At 37.0% G+C, this 25,222-nt stretch overlaps 1 protein-coding gene across 23 annotated transcripts in view; it reads left to right on the top strand.

Moving 5' to 3' along the window:
* Positions 1–25,222, top strand: part of LOC106869997 (uncharacterized) — a 178,119-nt gene that overhangs the window by 21,670 nt on the left and 131,227 nt on the right. For 21 of the 23 annotated variants that reach the window (XM_089351682.1, XM_089351679.1, XM_089351680.1 and 18 more), the window contains exon 1: positions 7,511–8,423. The exons of the other annotated variants lie outside the window; for them this stretch is intronic. In XM_089351682.1, coding sequence (XP_089207808.1) covers positions 8,337–8,423 — 87 coding nt within the window. In that variant the 5' untranslated portion in view covers positions 7,511–8,336. Of the gene's footprint in view, positions 1–7,510; positions 8,424–25,222 lie in introns of those variants that run through there. 23 annotated transcript variants of the gene reach the window in all.

Here is a 25,222-nt window from a genome sequence, read left to right as displayed (position 1 = left end):
AACAAATTTTATTTAACAAAAACCGTTGCCAGTACTGCCTGACTGGCCCTCATGCCAGTGGCACGTAAAAGCACCCAATACACTCTTGGAGTGGTTGGCGTTAGGAAGGGCATCCAGCTGTAGATACTATGCCAAATCAGATTGAAGCCTGGTGTAGCCATCTGGTTCACCAGTCCTCAGTCAAATCGTCCAACCCATGCTAGCATGGAAAGCGGACGTTAAACGATGATGATGATGATGATGAATAACATGTAACAAAAACATCTTTAAATGATTATTCCAGAGCATACTTACCATCTCCTTCAATTACTGCTTCCCACTTGCTTGGCAGACGGTCACACCGTCATTTAACAATGCTTTTGTTAAATATTGTTATTGCTTTTGTTGAATAAAATTTGTTGAAAAAAAGCCGCAATAATTATGCACCAACCCAATATTAGAGTTGAACACAGGTCTGGCTCTGTGGTAAGAAGTTTGCTTCTGAACCATATGGTTCTGGGTTCAGTTCCACTGTGTGACACCTTGGGCAAGTGCCTCTTGAGTGGATTTGGTAAATGGAAGCTGAAAGAAGCTCGTCATATGAATTTATATATATATATATATATATATATATATATATATATATATATATATATATATATATATATATACATGTGTGTGTGTGTGTGTCTGTTTGTCTTTGTGTCTGTGCTTGTCCCCTACCCTCTGCTTAGCAACTGGTGTTGGTGTGTAACTAAGCAGTTTGGCAAAAGATTGACGGGAAAAGAAGCAGAGAAAGGAGAAGGATGATATGGATGCCAAGCTTGAAGAAATGGTTGGAAGAAAGAAGCATTAAAACATCAGGAAGTGGAATTGTTACAGGAAACAAAGAACGGACAATTGTGGCAGGACATGATCACCATTGTCCTACATTCTGGACATGGCACTGAAAGATGAGAAAGGTTTTATTCAAAGTTGCTTTATGTAATATTAATTACAAAATTATGAGAAGGTCATGGCTGGAATGACTGTGTTCATTAATCTTCTTAATGAAGAACAACTTGGTTCTAAGTAGAACAACACCACCTGATAGTTGGGTGCTTTTCACAGAGTTTGTCCCATTGGCATCGTTCAATGCAAACCTCAAGTTCCTTCCTTGGACATGTTTTTATTCCAGGTATTAACCAATAGAGATTCAAAATAAACATTAACCTCACTCTTCTTGGAGGACCTAAGCATCAATTACATCAGTCTCACCAGTCATAGAAAGCATGAGTATCAGTCACATTAATCTCATGAATTTTGGATGGTTTGAACATCAACTGCATCAGTCTTACTGCTAGAAATAGCAACCAAATCTGTTTTGACTTACACTTTGTCATCTCAGATAAGGGGGAAAAAAAAACATATGAGACAATGTATTAATAGTTCCATATTTCTTAAAAAGATGGGATGGTCACTGTTGGAATGTCTTTGACCATAGATCTGCTTCATAGGTTCGTTTAGGGGGGTTAAATAAAAAAACAACAATAACCAATTTATCATCTGGCGACTTCTACCATTATCTAGTTTCCACCACCACCACCGTAATCTCTGCTACTCTGCTTTATCCCCTACTGCTGCCATCACTAATTACCAAAGTCTACCTTCACCACAGCTATTTTCCACCCCCTACTGTGTGTATATGTATGTTTATATGTGTGTGTGTGTGTGTGTGTGCCTGTGCTTCTGTGTGTGTATGTATGGGTGTAAACATATGGTACTGATTGTAAACAACTGAACGGACATATTCCATTGATAAGTGCTGCCAGAGAAAATCTTGTTGAGTTCAACTTATGTAATGTCATTTACTTCCCATCAAGGGACCCTTTAAAACGTTTACTCTTACAGTTCCTTCTTCACCAATTCCATCGGTTAGATTACATATCGTTTCAGTCGTTCCACCTCTCTCCACCCTTATCTCTACGCACCAAACCACCCACCCACACACCCGCTAGTCTGTTACTATTGAGATGGGTGGGGTTCTTTAGAACTGGGTCCAACCTATGTGGAGTTGATACACAAACAACAGCCCCCTTCACTCGTTACTTACCCCCCCCTACTTTTGTTACGGTTACAGTTACACCAGGTTGTAGAATTTAGGAGGCCATCCACTCAAATTTCAAATTATCTCTGCTAATGTTTGGTTTGTGGACATATCTTGTCAGATAATCAAGGAATGGATAAGGAATCGCAGAAGCAGGCACTGACATTTTCAACTTTACCATTTTCTTTTTGCATGTTTTCTTCTTAGTTTTGAAATTTTTTCTCAAGTATTAGCTAATATGTATTTTTGTCTCCTTTTTCTCCTCCTCCTCTTCTTCTTCTTCTTCTTCTTCTTCATTTTCTTCTTCTTCTTCTCCTCCTCCTCCTACACCTCCTCCTCTAAATAGAGAACAAAGTGAATTGTGTGTTGGACAAAATGCCTCATGGTGTTTGTTTTAACTCTCTGCATTCTGAGGTGAATTCTGCCTTTTATCTTCAAAGCAGTGCCCCAGTCTGGTTGCAGTCCAGTGACTGAAACAAATAAAAAATAAATTACTCACCTTTTATTTAACATTTTCTTTTCCACACTCTTCTGTTATCACACTGCAGTTTAACCCTTTCACATATTAGATAACGTAAAATACTTTTGAAAAGATGTGCTGGTCACAGCTGGCCTGTCTTTGACCATGAAGACATCAACTTATGAGTTGTCTCCTTTCGATCCTGTCACTTACCATCTTCTGGCACTACTGTAGGTAACTCCCATTACTCATAAGTCTTTCATAAATGTGTACTGATAGGATATTTTGCATGGTGTTGAAGGATGGAGAAGAGAAGCCTGTATGAAGTTCCAGATACAAAGTCTTTATTAATCATTATCAAAAACGTTGTTGTTGCAACAAACAACAGAAAAACAGATATTTAAACCAAGTGAAACAGTTCAACAGTTTGTGTGAGATGTATGCCAGCAATGATAGTAGACTGTAGTCAATGTTGAGTGATGTAAATTCATGCAGCTGTGATCTTTGTTGGGCTGTGACCACTGACCAGTTAGTAGATAAACAAATCCCCTACATAGGTAATGGTCTGTCAAACAAAAGACACCAAAGGCAAACTGTTAATGACATCCTGTTTCTACAAGAGATCTGAATGGTCACTTTTTGCTGATGTCATCATTCTTCGACAGAATCTTGTTTATGTTGCTTAGTTGTCTTTACTGCTGAACATAGTGATCTGAGATCAATTCCCAGGTAGTGAGTTGAAGTTTAGGGATGGTGCCAAATAATTCTGATAAAAATATCTTTCATTATGCTTTCCATGGTCTTCTCTGTTGCTTGTTCTTCACCAACACCCAATCCCTGGCAATGTAGGCAGGGTGGAAGGAGAAGAAGGAGACTACAAGATTTACCTGGAGTTAAACAACAACAACAACACCAACAACATCAGTTATAGTCCCATAGAGATGGTCCCTTATTGATGCTAAGATTTGTTCTTCATCTTTCATGTTAATCCTTGCTTCTGACTCATCTTAATCTGAATCACAAGCTTCAGACTAATCTTAATCTTGGGATTAATATTATCATGCATTCTGACACATTCAAATTTGATGATAGTTTAAATGGCTGTTGCTGTTGGTGATGATGATGATGATGATGACGATGATGATGATGACGACGATGATGATGATGACGATGATGTTGCTGATGTTGATGATGATGATGAAGACGATGATGCTGCTGCTGATGATGATGATAACAATAATGATCGATGAGGATGGTGCTGCTGCTGCTGCTGATGATGACAATGATGATGATGATGATGACGACGAGGATGATGACAACAATAATAATGATGATAATGAAGATGCTGAAGACAGTGTTAGAAGACATGATTTAAGGGTGATTTGGCTGCTATTTCTACCATATAGAGTGACCACATAAAGGCTTTGGCATTTGGATGCAGAGGTATGTATGGACTCTGTAGACCCTTTACTCTAGAATATTACTGGTATCTAATGACAGTTGTCATGGTGATAGTGTGTTGGTGCTGGTGGTGGTGAGGTAGGGCGATGGTAGAGCTGGTGGGGATAATGGATTAAGCTTGTCTTAATCATTGTTGCTGCTTCAGTTATTGTAGCTACGGTTGTTGTTGTTGTAGTTGTTGTAGTTGCAGCTACTGTTTCAGTTGTAATCTTTTGCCTCAGGACTCACTTGTTAACAACAGCAGCCATAGCATTCACAGTTGGCAGCGGTAGCATGGGAGAGACTCTCTGGCTGGCATTTTGGTTTCAGACATTATGGATTTAGAACAACATTTGTAATATCTCATGTTTTTAAGTAGTTAGATATGGTTTGAGGGAAAATTTAGCTGCTATTTCTAACACGATGAACAATCACGTAAGCAGAGTGGCCAGTAAGAATCTCTACAGTGCCCCGTACCCCCCACCACCAGTTGATCACAAGAGTCAGCTAAATTATCAAAAGGGACCTCTGGACATCCTTTGAAGGACAACAGGGGTGCAGTTGATAATGGAACTTAATGTGTCATGTCCATTGTTGTGTCTGAACCAAGTACAAATTTTGTAGCCATAACTACCCTTGTCTTTGAGTCTGAGAGAGTGTGTAAAAAAAAAAAAGCACCCAGTACACTCGGTGGTTGGTGTTAGGAAGGGCATCCAACTATAGAAACGGTGCCAAAACTGTGGAACTCGATACAGTCCTGTGGTCTTTCGGATCCTGTCAAACCATCCAACCTACGCCAATATGAAATACGGACACTAAACGATGATGGCGTATCTCAAACAAGTCTGTTTAATGTGTTGTCCTTCCTTTTAAAAGACAATAGGATGTGATTTGAAGGAAGTTTGGTTGATATTTCTAGCAAATCGAGTGACCATATGTGGTTTCATGATGGTGATAGTTATGAGAACGATGTTGGTAGCTGTGAAGGTGAAGAGTGGCAGAATGGTTAGAGCCTCTGCTGAGGTTAACTCAGCCTTTCATCCTTTCGGGGTTGTTAAAATGAAGTACCAGTCAAATACTGAGGTCGATGTAATAGAGCAATCCACTTCCCTCAGAGATTGCTGGCCTTGGGCTAAAATCTGAAATCCTTATTGTAAACTAAGTCGTTGAGTGATTTACTAGAAATGGCTACCAAATTCTGTTTGAGCAAATCTCACCGTGATATTTTTAAAAAATAGGAAGGACACATTAAATAATATATGCAGTTGATATTTTGCTTTGGCAGTCTTTGGTTTTTAGGCATATATACACGCAGGACAGATAGCGAAACCAAAACAATCTGAGTAAATACAAAATTAGTCTTGGATATTCCGAGTAAGCGAAACGAATATGTAAAGACTGGAAAGTCACTTATTTAATGTCATAATTACAGCTTTTGCTGAATAGTGTAATGTTTTTTCGAAAGAATATAAGTGTGTTTCAAAATGAGTTTTCAATTTGCAATTACTTTCAAATATATTTCTTTTATAAGAAATCTTTTCTTTTTTCTACGATGCCAGTGTAATAACTTCCAAATATTAGGCTATTTAGCAATTAAAATAGAGAGAATGCAATTGTACATTCGTTTCGTTTACTCATGGCACCCACGTCTATTTTTGTATATCTCGGGCTTGTTTCGGTTTCACAAGCAATCCCAGTTGCATGTACCTGAAACTAAAGGCGAAAGCCCGAAAATAATTTGGGGGATTATGTCGAAATAAAAGATCGGATGTCACAGATCTAAAACCATTGACAGCCCTGTCGTATCAGAGTTTGCATAGAACTAAAGAACAATAACAGTCAGGGCCCTCTCAAAGCATCGGCGCACTGGGTAAGGCCCAGGGGTCTTACGGGTGTAGAGGCCTAATTCTGATCTATGCATATTGCGACTTGCTCTCAGTAAATACCAGAGGACCCAGTGCATTGATCTGCCCGAGGGCCTATATTGCTTCTAAGACGACCCTGACAACAGCAACAATTAATACATGTCCATACAACTTTAATGTCAACTGATAAAATGAACATGATTAAGAAAGATAAACTGTGAACTTAAGATCAAGTCATGGCTTGTTCAATACCCAATCGCTCTCTCTCTCTCTCTAACCCGTTCTGTCTTTTTCCTTTGCCCTCTCTTTTCCCATTCTTTCACTCTCTCTCTCGCTCGCACTGACTATTACTCTCTCTTACACATCAACCCTTACCCATGTCCCTTTCGTCGTCCGTTACTTTCTCCACCTCTCTCTCTCTCTCACATTTTCTAACTCTTTTACATCAACTGTTACTCTCTCACTTTTTACTCTTTTTCTTCTTCTACAGTTTATCACCATTCCACGCTCAGCTTCTCTCGCTCTTTAACCGCTTTACTGAATCTTGTCTATTTTCATACATTAACATTTCTCGTCTACTTTCTTTTTCTCTCCCTCTTTATTCTCTTTTTCTCTTTCTACAGCCACACTCTTAGCATTCTCTCTCTTCTCAGCCTTTCCTACCCTCCCTCTGTCCTTCTTTCTTCCTGCCCCCCATTTCCTTTGATTACTCAATTTTCCCGCTCAATTCATCTCACTATTGTCACTTTTCTCCTTCCTTAACTCTCTTACTCTTTCTCTCTCTCTATCCTATCTTCTTTCTCTCGTTACAATCTACTTCTCTTTCTCATACATTCCGTTATTCTACCTCTCTATCACACCTTTCTTCCTCTTTCTTACAGTCTTCTTTCCCTCTCTTTATCTATGACATCCTCCCCGCTCTCTTCTCTATTATATTCTTCTTTCTATCTATCTGTTACACCCCTCTTTCTCTCTCTCTCTCCCGCTGAGTGTTTTTCTTCCGCTCTTTCCCTCTATCTGTCTATCTATCTATCTATCCCATCACGCATGTGTGCAACAACTTGCCGTCCGTACGCATGCGTTAGAAAACCTCCCGGTCCTCACACTGACCATGTCCCCTACCATATAAAGGCCATTAGGATACGGCAAGCTGCTTGAAAAAATATTAATAAAATAAGCAGTTTTTATATTTTAGCTTGACCCTTCAATGAAACCCCCTTTTTCCTCGGCGTAATAATTACCGAAAACCTATTCAATCGTGCCGACCAGTCACATTAACCATTCTCTTTACAGTTTTCTCTCAAGGAATTGGAATTTTTTAAAACTTTACTCTTCTTTCCCTTATGCCTCTCTCTATCTTTTCCTCTTTATCTTCAATGATCTACTTTCTTCTCCCCCTTTATACTATTACTACATCTTTACTGCCCTCCTCTCACCCTTCCTCGTAACCTAGTCCTCCCTATCTTACCCTCTCTATAATATTAATATATCTTTCCTGCCTTCCTCTCACTTTTCCTCATAACCATTCCTTCTTCTCGGCCTCTTCTATTAGCACTGTTTGCTCTAATAGCACCCAGTGATCTCCCCTGTCTCCTCATCCTCCAGTTCTTTTCTATATTTATCTCCGTCTTTTTTCTTTACCCCCTTCCTCCGTCTCTAGTCCAACTTCAACAGGCAGTCAGTCATCTTTATACAACCATCCATCTATATACAAACATACGTACCTTCAGCTGTATGTATGTATGTATATATATATACCCATCTCTGTCTGTATAAAATGGATGTATAAAGCCTAGTGTCCTGCCTCAAAACCATTTATGTATCATACAACAAGGAAAAAAGATCCCACAAACCAGAATTCTAAGCCTGGAACCGTTCCTTGTCTTCTCAAGAATCAGTGATGTCGACTGTCTCACTTCATTCTTCCGCCAGAGTCTGCCTTCGGCTAAACAATTTTCAACCTCTGGCAAGAATTCCAATTCACTACTAAACGAGTTGTATATATATATAGCACCCAGTTATATATATATATATATATAGCCGCCTATATATCTATATAATTATTATGTCTGTTATATAGATATATAGAATCTATATATGTGTGTGAAGGAAGGAAAAATTCCTTGCAGGAAGAAAAGAAGGGACAGTCGTAGTAAATAGTCAAAGAAAAATCAGACGGAAAAAAAGCTCTAAGAAGAAAAAACCAAACAAAAAAACGAGACAGCGGATAATTATAATTTAATAATAATTAAGAAAGAAGCAAGGTTGATTTTTCTCTTTCTTTCTGATGATAATTAATTAAGCAATTCGTACCACTACCTCATCATCTGTGGTTCCCCCCGATCTAATCTGAAGAAGATATATCGAAAAGTCTGAGTGTAATATCTCCCTCTGTATCAAACGGCAGCAACTGGTCGGTTGATGAGTGTTGTTGCTCCACCACTATTTATTATTATTATTATTATCATCATCCCGTAGTAGTGATATTAATAATCTTCATAGTACAATGGAGGCTGGAGACACGGAAGGTTCTACACTGGAAGAGAGCGATATAATAGAAATCATTCCAACAGAAGACTACGATATTGGGAAGGTAAGTGAGAAAGTCAACCCAAAACCATGGATTTATATATATTATTGTTGTTGTTATTTAACTCTCTCGTACAGATCAGCCCATGATACAGCAACCTATGATCGTGACTATCCAGATTTTTCTACAAACCAAATGGTATACACATTTAAAGAGGGTAGGAATTCTTTAATGGAGATTTGGCTGCTATTTCTTTGAGGTTCTTTCATAGGCACGTCTCTCAACCGTTAGTGGTTGTCTTTTTTTTTAAACTCTAGGGCAGTCAACTCCGATCACTAGTGATCAGAGGCATTCCGGCCGTGACCAACCCCCTCTTTTCTCAGCACTGAACCCAGGACTACAGTATCCAACATAGCATTTCTTTCCTTCGACTTTAGGTTGTAATATGAAGAGAATTTAGCTGCTATTTCTCGCATGTTGACCGACTACTCATGACGTTTATGGTTTTTAAAAATTCTTAATTAATGTTAGTTAATTGACTGACGGTAATGGGGTTGTTTAAAGCCCTCAGGTCACTCTTGAGACCCAGAAAAACCTTTAATCAAAGCACTTCCAGCCGTGACCATCCCATCTTTTTATTCAGTCATAATATATCTTTAGTGTTCTTCATCACAACTAATAGACTGGGATTTGAAGACGATTTAGTTTCTATTTTTAACCATGTCAAACGACAACACAGAAGTTGTGTTGTCGGCTTGTAATTAGTTAATTATAATGGTAGTAGTAATAATAACGATGGTTAATTATATGGTTCTGGCGGGGGTAACATAATAATTGCAGGGCGCGAGACGAAGGCTGACAGGACAGCATTAAATCTCACTTCTCTCCAGGTTTCGAGATCAAATTTCACCGGCATCGATTTTATTTTTCATATTTCCCATGCGACCCCCCCCCCCCCCCGTGTGTCAGTTATGTTGTCACCTGTGATGGCGATGATAGAGGTATGCAACAGTCCTACGTGTGTGTCTAGAGGTGGTTAGTGTTGTATGTGTGTGTGTGTGTGTGTGTTTCCAATTAAAACAAATTCAAAGGGCAACAGTGTCTTCCCCCATTCGTCTCTCTCTCCCAGAAAAAAAAAAACATGTGTTGGAATGACGTAAGACAGAATTTTCAATGGCTGACACAGTTTACACATTCGATCATCAAACAAGGCTGAGAGGGAAAACATATACACTCAGTTATACAAAACACACACGTAATAGTTACACACTTTGTTACAAAACACGCAGTGACACAAGTAGACGCGCGCGCGCACACACGAACACACACCAGTTACACTTGTAGCTACACATTCAGTCACACTCGGGAAACATACTTGTAACCGCCGACACTCACTTTCACATCCACCCTTGTAACAGTACACAGTTGCACACACAAATCAGAAAGGAAATTAGGAAACTGTGGGGGTATATATATATATATATGTATATATATGTATATATATATATATATATATATATATATATATATATATATATATATATATACCAAAATACCCCTTGACTTAGACGTGTTTTCAAGTCCCATTTGCAGTCGATTTCATTCAATTATGTCGTGGGACATATGAACGTCACACGCCATCCTATTTTGATCACATCTGTAAAAAAAGAAATTTAATAAAACCTTGGACCTAAAGAAAAAAAAAACCCCGCCCCAAAACGAAACGAAAGGGCAAAAAAGTAATCCAGATAATGGGAAATTCTTTAAAAGAAACCATTTTGTGTTGTCATAATTTTAATATCGATTGAAATGGGGTGGAGAGACTTGAGGTGGAAACCCTAATTAAAATAGGGTACAGACTCGAGGAAAGATCTCTTATGTAACAACAATATATACACACATATATAGATATATATATATATATGGGAAGATCACTTATATATGTGTAGTATTTAGTTTTAAAACTGATAAAGGTTTTATTGTAAACGTATATCTTAAAAGCACCCATTCATTAAATAACAATGAATGCTAGTCATAAGTAAAACCAGAAGCATATTTATTTGGAGGTGTGTTTTTGGCAAGCTTTCCGGAAAAGTGAAAATATTTGTGACTAATAATAATAATAATATTTTTCTACCTCACCATATGATTATTTCTAATTAGCCGTATTAACTATATTAACGCTAATCTACCTGTGAAAGCGATACGTTTGCAGTGGTCGTCATTCATTTATATGTACGTGTGTATGTATGTATGTGTGTGTCTATATATATATATATATATATATATATATATATATATATATATATATATATATATATAATATATAGTTATTTATTATCCATGGTAATATAAATAGTTGATAGCAACAGCAATAATATGAGTGATTGCAGGTCCGAAATAGCATTATATAGCTATAGAATTAAAATTTATATCTATCGTAAGGACACACAAATGTGCCTGCCTGCTAGAAATAAACTTTCAGTTTTATTATTGCTGGTTTGAATGAGGGTTTTACCTCTTATTTCTAGCAGGCAGGCGCATTTGTGTTCCCTTAAATTTATATGATTGGTGTTAATATCCAGTAGATCTGTGATCAGAGGTGTACCCAGTTATGTATATTTCATTCACAACCGAGTTCTTGGAATTTATTCGTGTAAACACGTTATATATACTCGCATATGTGTGGTTAACCAGATCGTGTATTAAATATATGTTTACAGTTATCTACGAAGAAAACATTTAGTCAGTTGTTAATTAAAACTGCTATATTTATTATTAGACTAATGGCATTCTTCATCACCATCACCATCATCTCGTGCATGTTCAGCCAGATCCCGCTTTTAATGAATGATAAAACCAAATAGATACCAGCAGTAATGTGCGAAGTTTATTATTAGTTGTAATTATTCATTAATGATTAGTAATAGTAACATATATTGTTTATTACTAACGAGTAATAAGCAACACGTATTTAAAAGCTGGTACCCAGAAGTTTAAGCTTGGCCTTAATACATTCAGCATGTTTAGAGCGGAATATATATATATATATATATATATATATATATAAGTATATATAATGAATTGTCTATATGTTAATGTAATTTGCTTATTGATACAGTATTCCAGTACACACATACAGGCAATTTGTGTGTGTGTGTGTGTATGATATATTGGTGATTGATATTTCAGTGGTGTTCGATTATGAAACATAAAAAGAAAAAAAAACAGATGAGATCATTGTGTGAGATGGAGAGAGAAGTATCGAAGCCAATCAAGCGTTTATGTGATCATGTTGACCACTGCACGCACCCCCCATACCTTTCATTATACCACAGCACATATCTAATTATATAGATACGGACACACACATTCATACACACACACACACACACACACACACACACACACACACACACACACACACACACACACACACACACACACACACACATATTTGTTATTGAGTCTAAATCGCCTTATCATATATTGAATTTTCAATGTTACAGTCGGTCAAAATCTGTCATATTTTGGCTGTATTCAAGGTCGGTGGTTTATCTGCTCACGCACAGTGGTTTGGTTGTATTGGGTGTAGTAGCGGGTGGTGATGTGGTGGAAGTAATAGTTTAGTCCCCTAACTTAGCCCTGATCGAGCAGACCTTTTAGTGACCACCCTATCTTTCTGGAGCTTCTGAGGGCAACGCTGGTCAATATAACCCTTAAGACGGTAGGGTATGATCTGAGAGAATTAGGTTGCTATGTCTAGCAACCTGAGCGACCACGTAGCCGTTCCTTCGTTGCCTTATAGTAGTATTAGTAATAGTAGTAGTAGTAGTAGTAGCAGTAGTAATGGCGGTGTTGCTGGAGGTGGATAACATTGTGACAAGTTTTCAGATAAAATTTTCTCACGTCTTCCAGCCTAGTTTCCGTCCAGAAAGCAATGACCACCACACCGTTTCCTTTTCTTGTCTTGTGTGACAACAGCCTTCTTTGTCTTCCATAACTACCCTGCTATTATAATCAGGTAGACAAGGGATAGGCTATAGACTCTCTTGTGAGGCTTCTTACAGCATTTCAACATTTCATGCTAATTACGAAATCACAAATGGCCCATATGATAATTGACTATGACACACACGCACACAGAGCATACGCACAAATGTACCAAGGAGTTACTGTTGCTGACGAGTAACATTTATGTGTGTGTGTGTGTGTGCGCTCGCGCACGCACATATACACACATGTATATATATATACACACACACACACGCGATGTTAACGAGTATCTGTAGGCCTGTACTAGTGTGTGGGAGGTTGCTAGCTGCAAATACAAGCAGCCGTCAACACACACCCATATGTATCATATATATATATATATATATATATATATATATATATATAATAATATAATATATATAATATAATATATATATAGATATTGATATGGTGGAATTCGAAACTGGCACCTAAAGATGTAGGTGTCTAGTATGTATGTGTGTATATAGATAGATGGAGGAGTGCTGAAAACCCAGAATCCAAGGAAACTGTTGTCCACAAGCATTAAGTCCGCCATGTATCCCCCACATCACTTGGAGAAAGGACGAATGTTCGAAGCGTTAGATTTTTTTTTCACACCTCGCTATAAACTAACGTAGTGTTTTTTTTTCTATGATCATACACACGCACTGATGTTAACAATGTCTATAGTTAAATACACTGCAGAATATTCTTGATCTCATGATATCTATATATCTATATATATATATATATATACATGCATATATATATATATACATGCATGCACATAGATGTGTGTGTATGAATGTGTGTTGAAGTAAAAACAATAGTAAACATGTATAGCAGATATGGTAGTTTAGCAACAGTGAAGCTATATATATATACATACAATATATATATACACTAGGTGGGTAAGATCGTGTATTTACTAGTAAATGACTAACAGGAAACATCAGGAATTAAAAAAAAATTGTTGGTATGTTCTCTTGAATATATTTGATCATAACGACGACGGTGATGTCGATGATGATGATGATGATCATAGAATTGAAAATGGCGTCCGTCCGCGTGTGTCTGTCTGTGTATGTGCGCGCGTGTGTGTGTGTGTGTGTGAGGATGATAGATTCTGCAGAGTTGCTGGTTGCAATTGTTGCTAGCAACAGATGCAGAAGTGACTGCAGTGTTGTGGCGCCGTGACTGTTGTAGTAGTAGTAGTAGTAGTACCAGCAGCAATTAATGGAGGTGGTTATTTTGCGACGTGTTATTTCTACTAATACCATCTGCTTTCTCTTATTAAAGGATTTTCTATTGCCGTATGCGTGTGTGTCTGTGAATACATAAACCTAGATAGTCATCGTCCTACTCCATGTCTGGCCAACATTTAACGTCTACATTAAAAAAAAATTAATGATAAAAGCATGTATGATAATGATATACATCTATTAACAGTATCAGTTCACTGAATACGGGGTGTTTGGATTCAGTTCTGTCACGTTTTTGGCAATAACATTAGCTAGTCTCTACCCTGCTCGCCAACCTTTCATTTAAGTGTAGTTTATTAGGGTCAGGCCTTTCAAGATATTTTACTTGGCAGGGATACGAAGACGTTAGAAGTGAATTGTATTTATTAACTAGTAAATAATTATTAACTAGTAAATAATTATTAACTAGTAAATAATCCATTATAGTCAGACAGCTTTGCTCTGTAAAAAATTATTGTATTATTGTTACATAATGCAGCAAATTAGTCATTCATAGACATTTATTATGACTAAATTGTTTAAATACTATGTCGACGTATAGCAACCTTTCTCTCTCTCTCTCTCTCTCTCTCTCTCTCTCTCCATACATGTAGGTCTTTCCATAAGCTACCTCGTTCTCTCTACAAACATAAGAACTCCATCTGTAACCAATTGTTCCCTCTATCTCTGTCCCTCTCTAAACCTTTCCATAAGCTTCCTCTTTTTCAAATACTAGTTGTCCATCTGTAAACAGTTGTTCCTAGTAAACCTGTGTGTGTGGTCGGTGGTTCTGGAGAAATTTTCTCTTTCCTATCCTCCTCCTACTCCTCCTCTTTCTCAGCCTCACATCACTAAAATGCCTGTCTTGCCTACCAACAAGCACCTGATGATCGATTCTTGCCTCACACACACACACACACACACACACACACACACACACACACACACACGCGCGCATCGAGGCTCCAGCCCTACTCAGCTCCCCGTCATCCTCCGTTTCTAACCACCATGCAATTATTTCTGTCCCCTCCTGTCTCCCTCTTATCCCACTTTTTTGATGTCGTTCTTATTTACTGGATGCATTTTTAGTCAGACATTTTGGAATTTTCCTCTTATTTTCTCTCTCTCTCTCTCTCTCTCTCATTCCGTTACTTCCTCCCTGCCTCTCCTCTCTGTTACTTCTCTCCCCTCTATGCAAACCACCACTCTCACCATCACTCTTCTATTTCTCCTACTTTCACTTTCGTTTTCTTTTATTTCCTTTTTAACATTTTCTTTTACTCTCTCTCTCACATACACATGTACGTATACACATACTGTTAATGTATGCATATGTAACGTATGTGTGTGTGTGTATTTGTGTGTGTGCATGTGTGTGTAATGTATGCATATCCGTCAGTGTTGTGTATATGTTTTAAGTCTGCATATATTTAAGAAATATGCATATATATGTATGATGTAAATGATGAGTTTCACTGTCCTCTTCTGCTTTGTCATTGCTGTCATAAATATCTAGTAAGTCAACAGCAAGCTGCAGATGCTTAGTGACATACCAGTAATATACTAGTATCCAGCCACACATCCACACTGCTAGCTGTAAGAGCAGGTCAAATCAACAATATACTATAAATAGTAACAGTTCGGTTGACCTTTTCCCGCAAGATGTAACATCATTTTAAGATGAGAATGACGATGTAACTTGTTAGCTGTGATGGGAGAAGTTCCAGCTGTGAGCATCTCTGGTTGTATCCAGGACTACATTATCCAATATACTCTGAAGGAGATAGATTTTGCTGCCAATTCTAGCAAGTCAGCTGACCCCGTGTAGATAGGATCTCTCTTTAATTTATATATTTAGTAATCTTGTGTGTTTTCTATCTATCTATCTATCTTTTTCTGTCTGTCTGTCTGTCTCTTTGCCTGTCTGTCTGTCTCTCTATCTGTCTAGCTGCCTGTCTCTATTTATCTGTCTATCTTTCTATCTATCTATCTGTCTTTCTGTCTGTCTGTCTGTTTGTCTATCTATCTATCTATCTGTCTATCTCTCTATCTATCTATCTATCTATCTATCTATATCCTTGTTTAATGCCCACTTTTCCATGCTTGCATGGGTCAGGCGGAATTTGTTGAGGCAGATTTTTCTATGGCTAGGTACCCTTTCATTCACCAACCATCACCTGTTTCCAAGCAAGGTATTATTTTCCCATGGCCAGACATGTTTTTCACAGACAACTGGAAATGTGTGTGTGTATGCATGCATGTCTGTGTGTGTATAAAGCTTTTGCCTGTCTGTTTTTTTTTTTTTGCAAAGAGAAGACTTGTGATAAAATTTTTTCTCTCAACTTAATAAATTAAAAGCATCTTTTTGTAATTAATTTTAAATATTACTCTCTCTGTATGTATATATATATATATATATATATATATATAATAGAAATATGTTACAAAAACAAAATAGAAGCTACACATGGAAATGTAAGGGGAAAGTATATATATATATATATATATGGTCATGGTATATTCTGTAAAGAATATACCATAGAGCTTGTCCACCTTCAGATAGGATGTTCTTGAAGCCGAGGATTTTAAATTTATGTCGGCAGGGATTCCATATGGTGTGAACTATAAGTGCACCAAACGTGCAGGGGTATCCTAGACAGGCTGGCAGAAAAGAAGGATGCAGTGGGTAGCTGATGCATGAGAGTAGTCAGCAGTAAGAGTACACATGAAATAAATACGTTCAGCTGCACAGAAGGCTCTCCCCAGAAATAGGGGACAGCTTCTGTTACCTAGGCAACATAATCAACAGTGGAGACGAGTGTTACAAAAACATTGTAGCCAGAGTAAGGATGAGGCTGAATGTGGGCTATTTATTACTTTTGCTGGATTGGTAACAAAGGTGTTTTCTGTCTTAGGGACAGGCAGATTCTATGATGCTTATTATATATAGAGCATGGTATTGTAATGGGTATTAAATGTAAGAGAATGAAGTTAGCTTGCTCTCTGCTGGATGTATAAGGTTGACATGTATGGCTGATTGACAAAGTACAAAGAATGGATCTAAGTAGAATCAGTTGTTGTGTGCGAGAGACAAAAGGATGCTGGTATGGACATATGTAGGGTGACCATTCGGGTAAAGAAGTGCCGAATGATTTGAGTGGATGAAACCTGCAGAAGGGGAAAAGCCAAGATGGGTGTGGCAGGAGGAGTTGAGGGGTGATTGCAGGAGGATGGATCTCACAAAGATTACAATTTAAGATGATTGTCACTGTGCTGGAGATTTGCCCAGGGATGAATATAAAAGGATATATATATATATATATATATGTTTGTGTGTGTGTGTGTGTGTATAATCGTCATTTAACATTCATTTTTCTATGCCTACATGGGTCAGGTAGTGTTTGCTGAGGCAGATTTTCTATGGCTGAATGCTCTTCCTGTTGCTAACCCTTACCTGTTCCCAAGTAATATTTTCCCATGGCCAGACACATCTTTCATGGAAGATTGGAAACAAACAACAACACTTGTATGACAGTGATGCTCATTTACGACTATATCAAGGCAAGGGTACAATTTTACACACACACACACACACACATTGTTATATTATTATTTAAAGCAGTTTGATTCAGCTCCATGTGATTAAGTTTCATTGGCTTCTTACCGAAACCTAGTTCCTTGAGGCTCAGATTATCTAATCGGTAATCTGAGCCTATGAAAATTTAAGTTATCTGGAACCGAATCAAACTGTTTTAAATGATGCGCACACTCACACAGTCATCCTCATCACCATTTTAATAGCCACCTATCCATACTTGCATGGCTTTGATCAAATTCATCGAGGCAGAGATTTCTGTAACTGGATGCCTTTCCTATTGCTAACCCTCGTTTGTTTCCCCAGCTGTGTGATATTCTTCTTTGTCCCTTGAACATGTACAACATGGTGGCTGGATGTGTTGCCAGAGAAAATTTCAAATGAAGGATACTGTTTGTCCGACAGTGATGTTTGTTTCAGAATAAGCACGTGGTGTCAAGACAAGGAGATGCACACCCCTGCGTGTGCTCATATATACACACACACACATAATGGGCTTCTTTCAGTTTCTGTCTATTAGATCCATTCGCAAGGCTTTGTCTGACCCACAGCTATGGTCAAAGACTCTTGCTGAATGTGCTGCACATTGGGATGGAAACTGAAGCTGTGGGTTGCAAAGTGAACTTTTTAACTACACACACACATACACACACACACACACACACATACATCATCATCATCGTTTAACGTCCGCTTTCCATGCTGGCATGGGTTGGACGGTTTGACTGAGGACTGGAGAGCCAGAAGGCTGCACCAGTCTCCAATCTGATCTGGTAAGGTTTCTACAGCTGGATGCCCTTCCTAACACCAACCACTCTAAAAGTGTAGTGGGTGCTTTTACATGCCACTGGCATGGGGGCCAGTCAGGTGGCACTGGCATCGGCCACACTTGAATGGTGCTTTGTATACAAAAAGTTAATTATTTATGCAAATGACATAATAACTAATTCAAGCATATTTAATAAGAACACAGCATTTAGTGTTTGTGGTCAAGGGGAAAAAACTATCTTGTTTGTAAACAGGTGAGGGTTGGTGACAGGAAGGGCACCCCCCCATTCATAGAAAATCTGCCTCAATGAATTTTGTCTGACCCATGCAAGCATGGAAAAGTGGAAGTTAAATGATGATGTATATACACTTAAGTTTTCTTCGCCGTTAGAGTATATTACAGGGTATTTTAGTATATAGGTGTGCGTATATATGTGTGTGTGTGTGTGTGTGTGTGTGTGTGTGTGTGTGTGTGTGTGTGTGTGTGTGTGTGTGTGTGTGTGTGTGTGTGTGTGTGTGTATATATATATATATATATATATATATATATATATCAAACTTACTGTTAACAAAAGCCAGGGTGCATGGTGTTCAGTTACTCAATAAATGAAAAATGCATTAGATACTAAAAAACACACACAGAAGGGCCCTAATTCTTCATTGTTGACCGAAATGCTAATACACAGTTTCATGCCGTTGATGATAATATATATTATTCTTTTATTCTTTTATTTGTTTCAGTCATTTGACTGTGGCCATGCTGGAGCACCGCCTTTAGTCGAACAAATCGAACCCCCCCCCCCCCCAGCTTATTCTTTGTAAGCCTAGTACTTATTTTATTGGTCTCTTTTGCCGAACCGCTAAGTTACGAGGACGTAAACACACCAGCATCGATTGTCAAGCAATGGTGGGGGGACAAACACAGACACACAGCTGTACCTGGTGTTACCTGGGGTTGTAGAAAGTATGAGGCAAATTCACGTAGCCTTTGACCTTGTCTTTGAACTTATCCAAATATTACTCTTTCACAGAACCGTTTCTGATTGTAGTAGTTGTGTTGAACGTTGGTGAAGACTATTTAGTTTGTCAAATGATCATTGGATCCTCATAAGTCACCCATATTAACCATATTCACAGCAGCAACTCCTCCTTGTGCAGAAATTTTAGTAGCAAAATCATTTGGATGTTGAAGTTTAAGATAAGGTCTTCGGTCTGTTTCAAATTCAACTCTTTAGTATTCAAACTGGCCATATCAGGCCTATATCTACCTGTTTTGTGTTTAATCCGACCAGATCAGACCTTTCGTACCTACTCTACAATGTCATTCGGAAAATAAACAATCACATCATTGAAATCTTGAAGCTAAAAGATAATATGTGATAAATTCAAGACAATGTGAATAAATAAGAATGAATATATTTGAGAGAGGAATAATCAGAAAGCTAAACGGTTACGCGTCTCCCCAGAAATGTGAAAATTTCAAGCAGTTGTTCATTTGATTAACTCTTGTCTCCTTTCAAAGAACTGGAAGGAAGTACTGATGGAACTCTCTCGTTGTGAGTTCTCTTACTTCATCAAAAGGATAATTTCTTCTTCTGATAACCCCAATAATTTGATCTCAAGTCTCAGAAAATGACTTTTTGGTCATGGTGCACTTACTGTAAATTTGTGGTTCATCTTAAGAAGGGCATCCAGCTGTAAAAAACCATTGCCAAAGTAGATGTTGGGGCTTTGTTCGATCCTCCAGCTTGTCAGTTGCTGTCAGACCATCCTGAATGGCATGGAAAAAGGGTCACTAAATGATAACGATGGCTGCCGTTTTAACACTTCTGCTGCTCCTGTTCCTTTGCCTATGTTATAGGTTGTTGAGATTCACTGGTAGTTTGACTGCACTGTGAGTTGTTTTGGCCCCCAGACAATAGAGGGACAGCAATACCTCAAGATGCAATGACTTTGGTGATTTCCTCCATGTTTTTGTACTTCAACTAGCAACATTAAGTTTTCAGAGAGGGTTTTCTTGTTCGTCCAGGTTCATCAAGCCATAAATTGAACCACAAAATTAAGCCCTTAAGAGAGTCCATGTTGACCCTTTGGATTATGTTGTTCTACTTATAATCATGGAATGAATCACTTTTAAAATTCCAGTCTCAAATCATTGACAAATTTACAGTCAACAAGTTTTTCAATGCAATTGGAAGAAGGCTTCACAGTTTTGAAGGTGATTGTGAATCAACTGCTTCCATCATTGAGATGTTTTCCACTGACAATCTCACCTGGAACCTGCTTCTCTGGATGTAACACAAACCTGACCCTCTCTTGTTTGATGTCAGTGAAATAATTATGGTCCTTTGATTTCACATAAGAGCGTCTGTGACTTGAAATATTCCAGGATCAACTTTATAGACACTTCCATAAAAGTGTATTCTGATCCAATATGAATTCAGCCTTTTATAAGAATGTTCTTTTCCCTTCAAAGAACATTTTTGTTTTGGGTGTTATTTGAAAGAACTTAGTAACATGTATCCTTGGTGAAGTGGGAAAAAAATGCAGCAAGTTTAATGTCCTTTGGAACTAGAGTTTTAGCATGCACATACATGCACCAAAATATACATAATATGGACACAAATAGCAATTTATTGATGTTCGTCATTATATAACATCTGTTTTCCATGCTGGCAAGGGGTGAATGCTTTGACAGGGTCTGGAAGGCTGTGTTGAGCTCCAATGTTTGCTTTAACATGTTTTCTACAACTGGATACCCTTCCTAATGCCAACCACTTTACACTGTGTACTGGATGCTTTTTTTTTTTTGCATCACTGGCGCTAGTGAAGTCACCAAGTTGCAAGACAGAAAAGAACAGAAAACAGATATCTCTTATTAAAAAAAACAGGTAAGACTTAGTGACTATAAAACAGTACCTCAGTATGTACTCATTTAACCCTTGCTTGCGTGGAAAACTAAACAAATGAAGAAATGTGTGTGTGCTTATTAAAAAGGAAAAATGCACAACTTTTAATGTTTTGTCTCTCCATAACATTTTGAACTTAAATATATATATATACACATACACAAATAACATTGTGTGTGTATATATATATATATATATATATATATATATATATCTATATATCTATATCTATTACAGATAAATACCTCTATTTACATAATATCGAGGTCTCTTTCTTTTGTTGTCCTTCCTATCAATATATATATATATACATATATATATATATATATATATATATATATATATATATATATATACAGAGAGAGAGAGAGAGATGCAGATAAATATGAATAGGTTTGATATATATAAACATACATATACACATATAGCTACAGATAAATAAATAAATATATATATATATAGAAACACACACAACTAAATATATTCAGATGATAAAAACATGTACAAGCATATATCTGTATGCTTGTACATATATTGTTTATCTTCTGAATATACATAGATATATATATATATATATATATATATATAGAAACACGCATATCTATATGTGTGTGTATATATATGTGTGTGTGTGTGTGTATATGTATATCAAGCCCGAGCGTGTTTAGGTGCGTCACTATCTCCATATCAGCTGCGTTCCTCTTATGGCCACTCTTTACCCTCTGGACTCGGTCCTCGATAAAGATTTCAGAGTTTGAGTGGGACTCATTTGAGCATTACTATGCATTTTCTATACTGAGCGTCCTACCTTTTGACTGTGTGTAGGTATGAATGTGTGGTTAAGTAGTTCACTTTGGCTAAAAGTTCTTCAAGGTGGTGCCCCAGCATGGCCACAGTCTAGTCTAATGACTGAAGCAAGTAAAAGATAAGAGTGCACTCTCGGAGTGGTTGGCATTAGGAAGGGCATCGAGCTGTAGAAACCATTGCCAGAGCAGGCATTGGAGCTTGGCACAGACTTGTGGCTTGCCAACTTCTCTTGAATTGTCCAAACCTTGCCAGCATGGAAAAAAAAAACACACACACACATTAAACAATGGTGATGGTATCTAAGATAGAAAATGAATGTGTGTGTGTGTATGTATATATATTATATGTGCATATATATTATAAGCATATATTATGCCTGTATATCTATTATTTATGAGATAGAAAAAAAGTATCATTGCAAGCAAAATTTGTTTGATGCTCTAGCATGTTGGATGTATATTAAATGAGTATCTATCCTTCTATCCTTCTCTCTGTCTTTCTATCCTTCTAACTGTCTCCGTGTATTTATCTATCTATCTATCGATCTATCTATCATGCATTGCATATTACATGTATGTGTGTGTAAATGTATGATTGTATGTATGTATGTATGTATGTATGTATGTATGTCTATGTATGCATATTAATGTACATATGTATGCGTATAACAGATGATCCAGTACTAATAGATGAGTGCCATTGAAACTAATCTGCAGACTCGTGTCTGTGTGTCTGCAACAGGAACCTGGGCGTTGTTGCTATAGTTACCACTTATAGATGATTGGTCATCAATGATGATGTCGTCATTGGTATTGATGATGATGATGATGTCGTTAATAGTCAGGAGACTTTGTTGTTTAGCATTTAGCCTCTCTTTAGTTCAGTGATCTTTATCATTCTCTTAAAAATTCCTTCTGTCTCACGATTGTGTGTGTGTGTGTATGTCTATAGATGTGTGTATGTCTGTATGTTTATGCCCATAGAGATGTTTGTGTATATGGGTGTGTGCATGCATAGTTAGATACGTGCATATTGTATTTGATGAATACAGAGAGAGAGATTGAGAGGTTGAGTGAGAGTGAGAGGAGGAGTGCAATATGCTGAACTCGGGTTGCCATATAGATTATTACAATGTGTTTATAGATCGATAGTGAATCAACTAGAATTAGTTAAGTCTTCAACAAACAATATTTTTGTGTCCTGGTTTGATTTTTGATTTTCAGAAATATATATTTTCTCTCTCTCACACACATAATGTGTGTGTATACATATTAATGTTTATATATATATTAATGTGTGTGTGTATATATATATATATATATATATGTATTAATGTGTATGTATATATATGTATTAATGTGTATGTATATTTATTGTGTGTATATATATTAATGTGTGTGTGTGTATATCTTGTGTTTGTGTATATATTTTGTGTATATATGTGTGTATATATATATATATGTACAAATGTGTGTGCATATGTATATATAATTGTATGTATGTATATATATATATGTATATATGTGTGTGTATGTATGTATGTGTGTATATATGTGTGTATATATATACACACACAAAATGTATATATTTAATGTGTGTATATATATGTATGTGTGTATATGTGTGTGTATATATATATATATATATATACACACAATATATATATATATATATATGTATATTTAATGTGTATGTCTGTATTTATATATGGTTTGTGTATGTATGTCTAATGAGTGTGTGTGTGTGTATGTATGTCTTTGTGTGTACAATGCCTGTATTTATGTACACACATAATTAGAAATATCTATGAGATAGGTTTATTTTTTTAAACGTTCTTATTGATTATTACTATTTTCAAATCTTACATGTTTAATATTGATTTTGGTATATATATATTTTTTAAGAAAGTAGGTAATGCAGCTTGTCTTCTGTGTATATCAGTGTAGACGTGTGTGTGTGTGTGCATATATATATATATATATATATATATATATATATGAAACGCCGGTGTTAAAACGGGGGTAGCTGATGAAGGAAAATGTTCACTATGTGGCTTGTGTGTTTTCTTGTCTACGTTTTGTTTGCAATGTCCTGTACCCAGATATGCACCTATACATACAGGTGGATGTCGGTATGCACATACCTGTACGTATATATGCATATACTCATTTACTATTTGTTTATATATATATATATATATATATATATATATATATATATATAACGTGAGAGAGTTAGGGGTTGGGGGTACAACCCACTAAGGGATAATAACATAGTCTGCCATGGACACCTGTGCTTTGGTTCTTTCTTTCTTTTTCTTTTCTTCCTCCCTTTGTCACTTTTGCTATGAATTAAATTAATGAATTCAACGGGATACACCGTCTGCAAGTAGTTGGGTTCAGCATATTATCCTCCATTTTCTAATTGTTATATATATATATATATATATATATATATATATATATATGTGTGTAATTTATATTTGTATTTTGACTAATTGTTTTATCTTTGCTAACGTGTTTAACATTAATTAAGGTAAAGTCCATAGTACGGTACCCTACTGTGAGGTTATTGTTGTTATTTACGCTATTATCTTCAGGTAAATAAATTACCATGCATGCAGAGACACAAGTTACACACAGTGAAAGACACATACATGCGCACACACACACACACACACACACACACACACACACACACATACATACACCCCCTCATCTAGATTTGTTGATGATGATGATGTACTTACATACGTTTCAGTATGCGTTTTCCATGATAGTAAAGAATATGGTTTTATGGTCATGAAGGTTACTTCACAGCCACGTGAGTTTGGATTTGGTCTCACCAGGTGGAATGTGTTGGGAAAGTGTTTTCTATAGCCTACAGCTGACCAATTCCTTGTGAGTTAGTTAGTAAACTGAGGCAGTTTTTTATGTACACACACGCTGGTGCCATGTAATAAGCAGCCAGTCCACTTTGTAAAGTGGTTGGCATTAGGAAAGGCATCCAGCCATAGAAACCATGCCACAACAGACAATTGGGGCCGGTGCAGCTCTCTGGCTTTCCAGCTACTCTCAAAGCGTGCAATCCATGCCAGCATGGAAAGCAGATGCTAAATGATGATGATGATTTTCATCTTTGATTTAGATCAGGGGTCAGCGAACTGGGTTAGATTACCCCAGATGGGGTAAAAATGAAACTCTTGGGGGTAATGAGGACTCATTAGACATAAGTAAAATTATATAAAAAATCATGTTCCTTGTTTGGAAAGAAATTTCTATTCTGGCCACACTGCATCTGTCCAATGTAATGGACCTGTAAATGGATTTAATAACCCTTTTCAATTCAAAGAATCTATGATTTTCTTCCTTTCAAATCAAGGGAGTAACATCTGTCCAAATAAATATATTTTGGGGTTATTGGTTAAAAAAGTTCTCCCGACCCCTGATTTAGGTAATTGAAAATGTTTGTTTTATTTTTATACAATGATAATATTCCTTTATAGTGAGGTGTGTCTTCACCACA

The sequence above is a fragment of the Octopus bimaculoides genome, chromosome 4 (genome assembly GCF_046866305.1).
Source record: "Octopus bimaculoides isolate indiv1 chromosome 4, ASM4686630v1, whole genome shotgun sequence".
In the NCBI taxonomy this organism is placed as follows: Eukaryota; Metazoa; Mollusca; class Cephalopoda; order Octopoda; family Octopodidae; genus Octopus; species Octopus bimaculoides.
The sequence above is the reverse complement of the archived record's forward strand: the minus strand, read 5'-3'. Positions and strand labels throughout refer to the sequence as shown.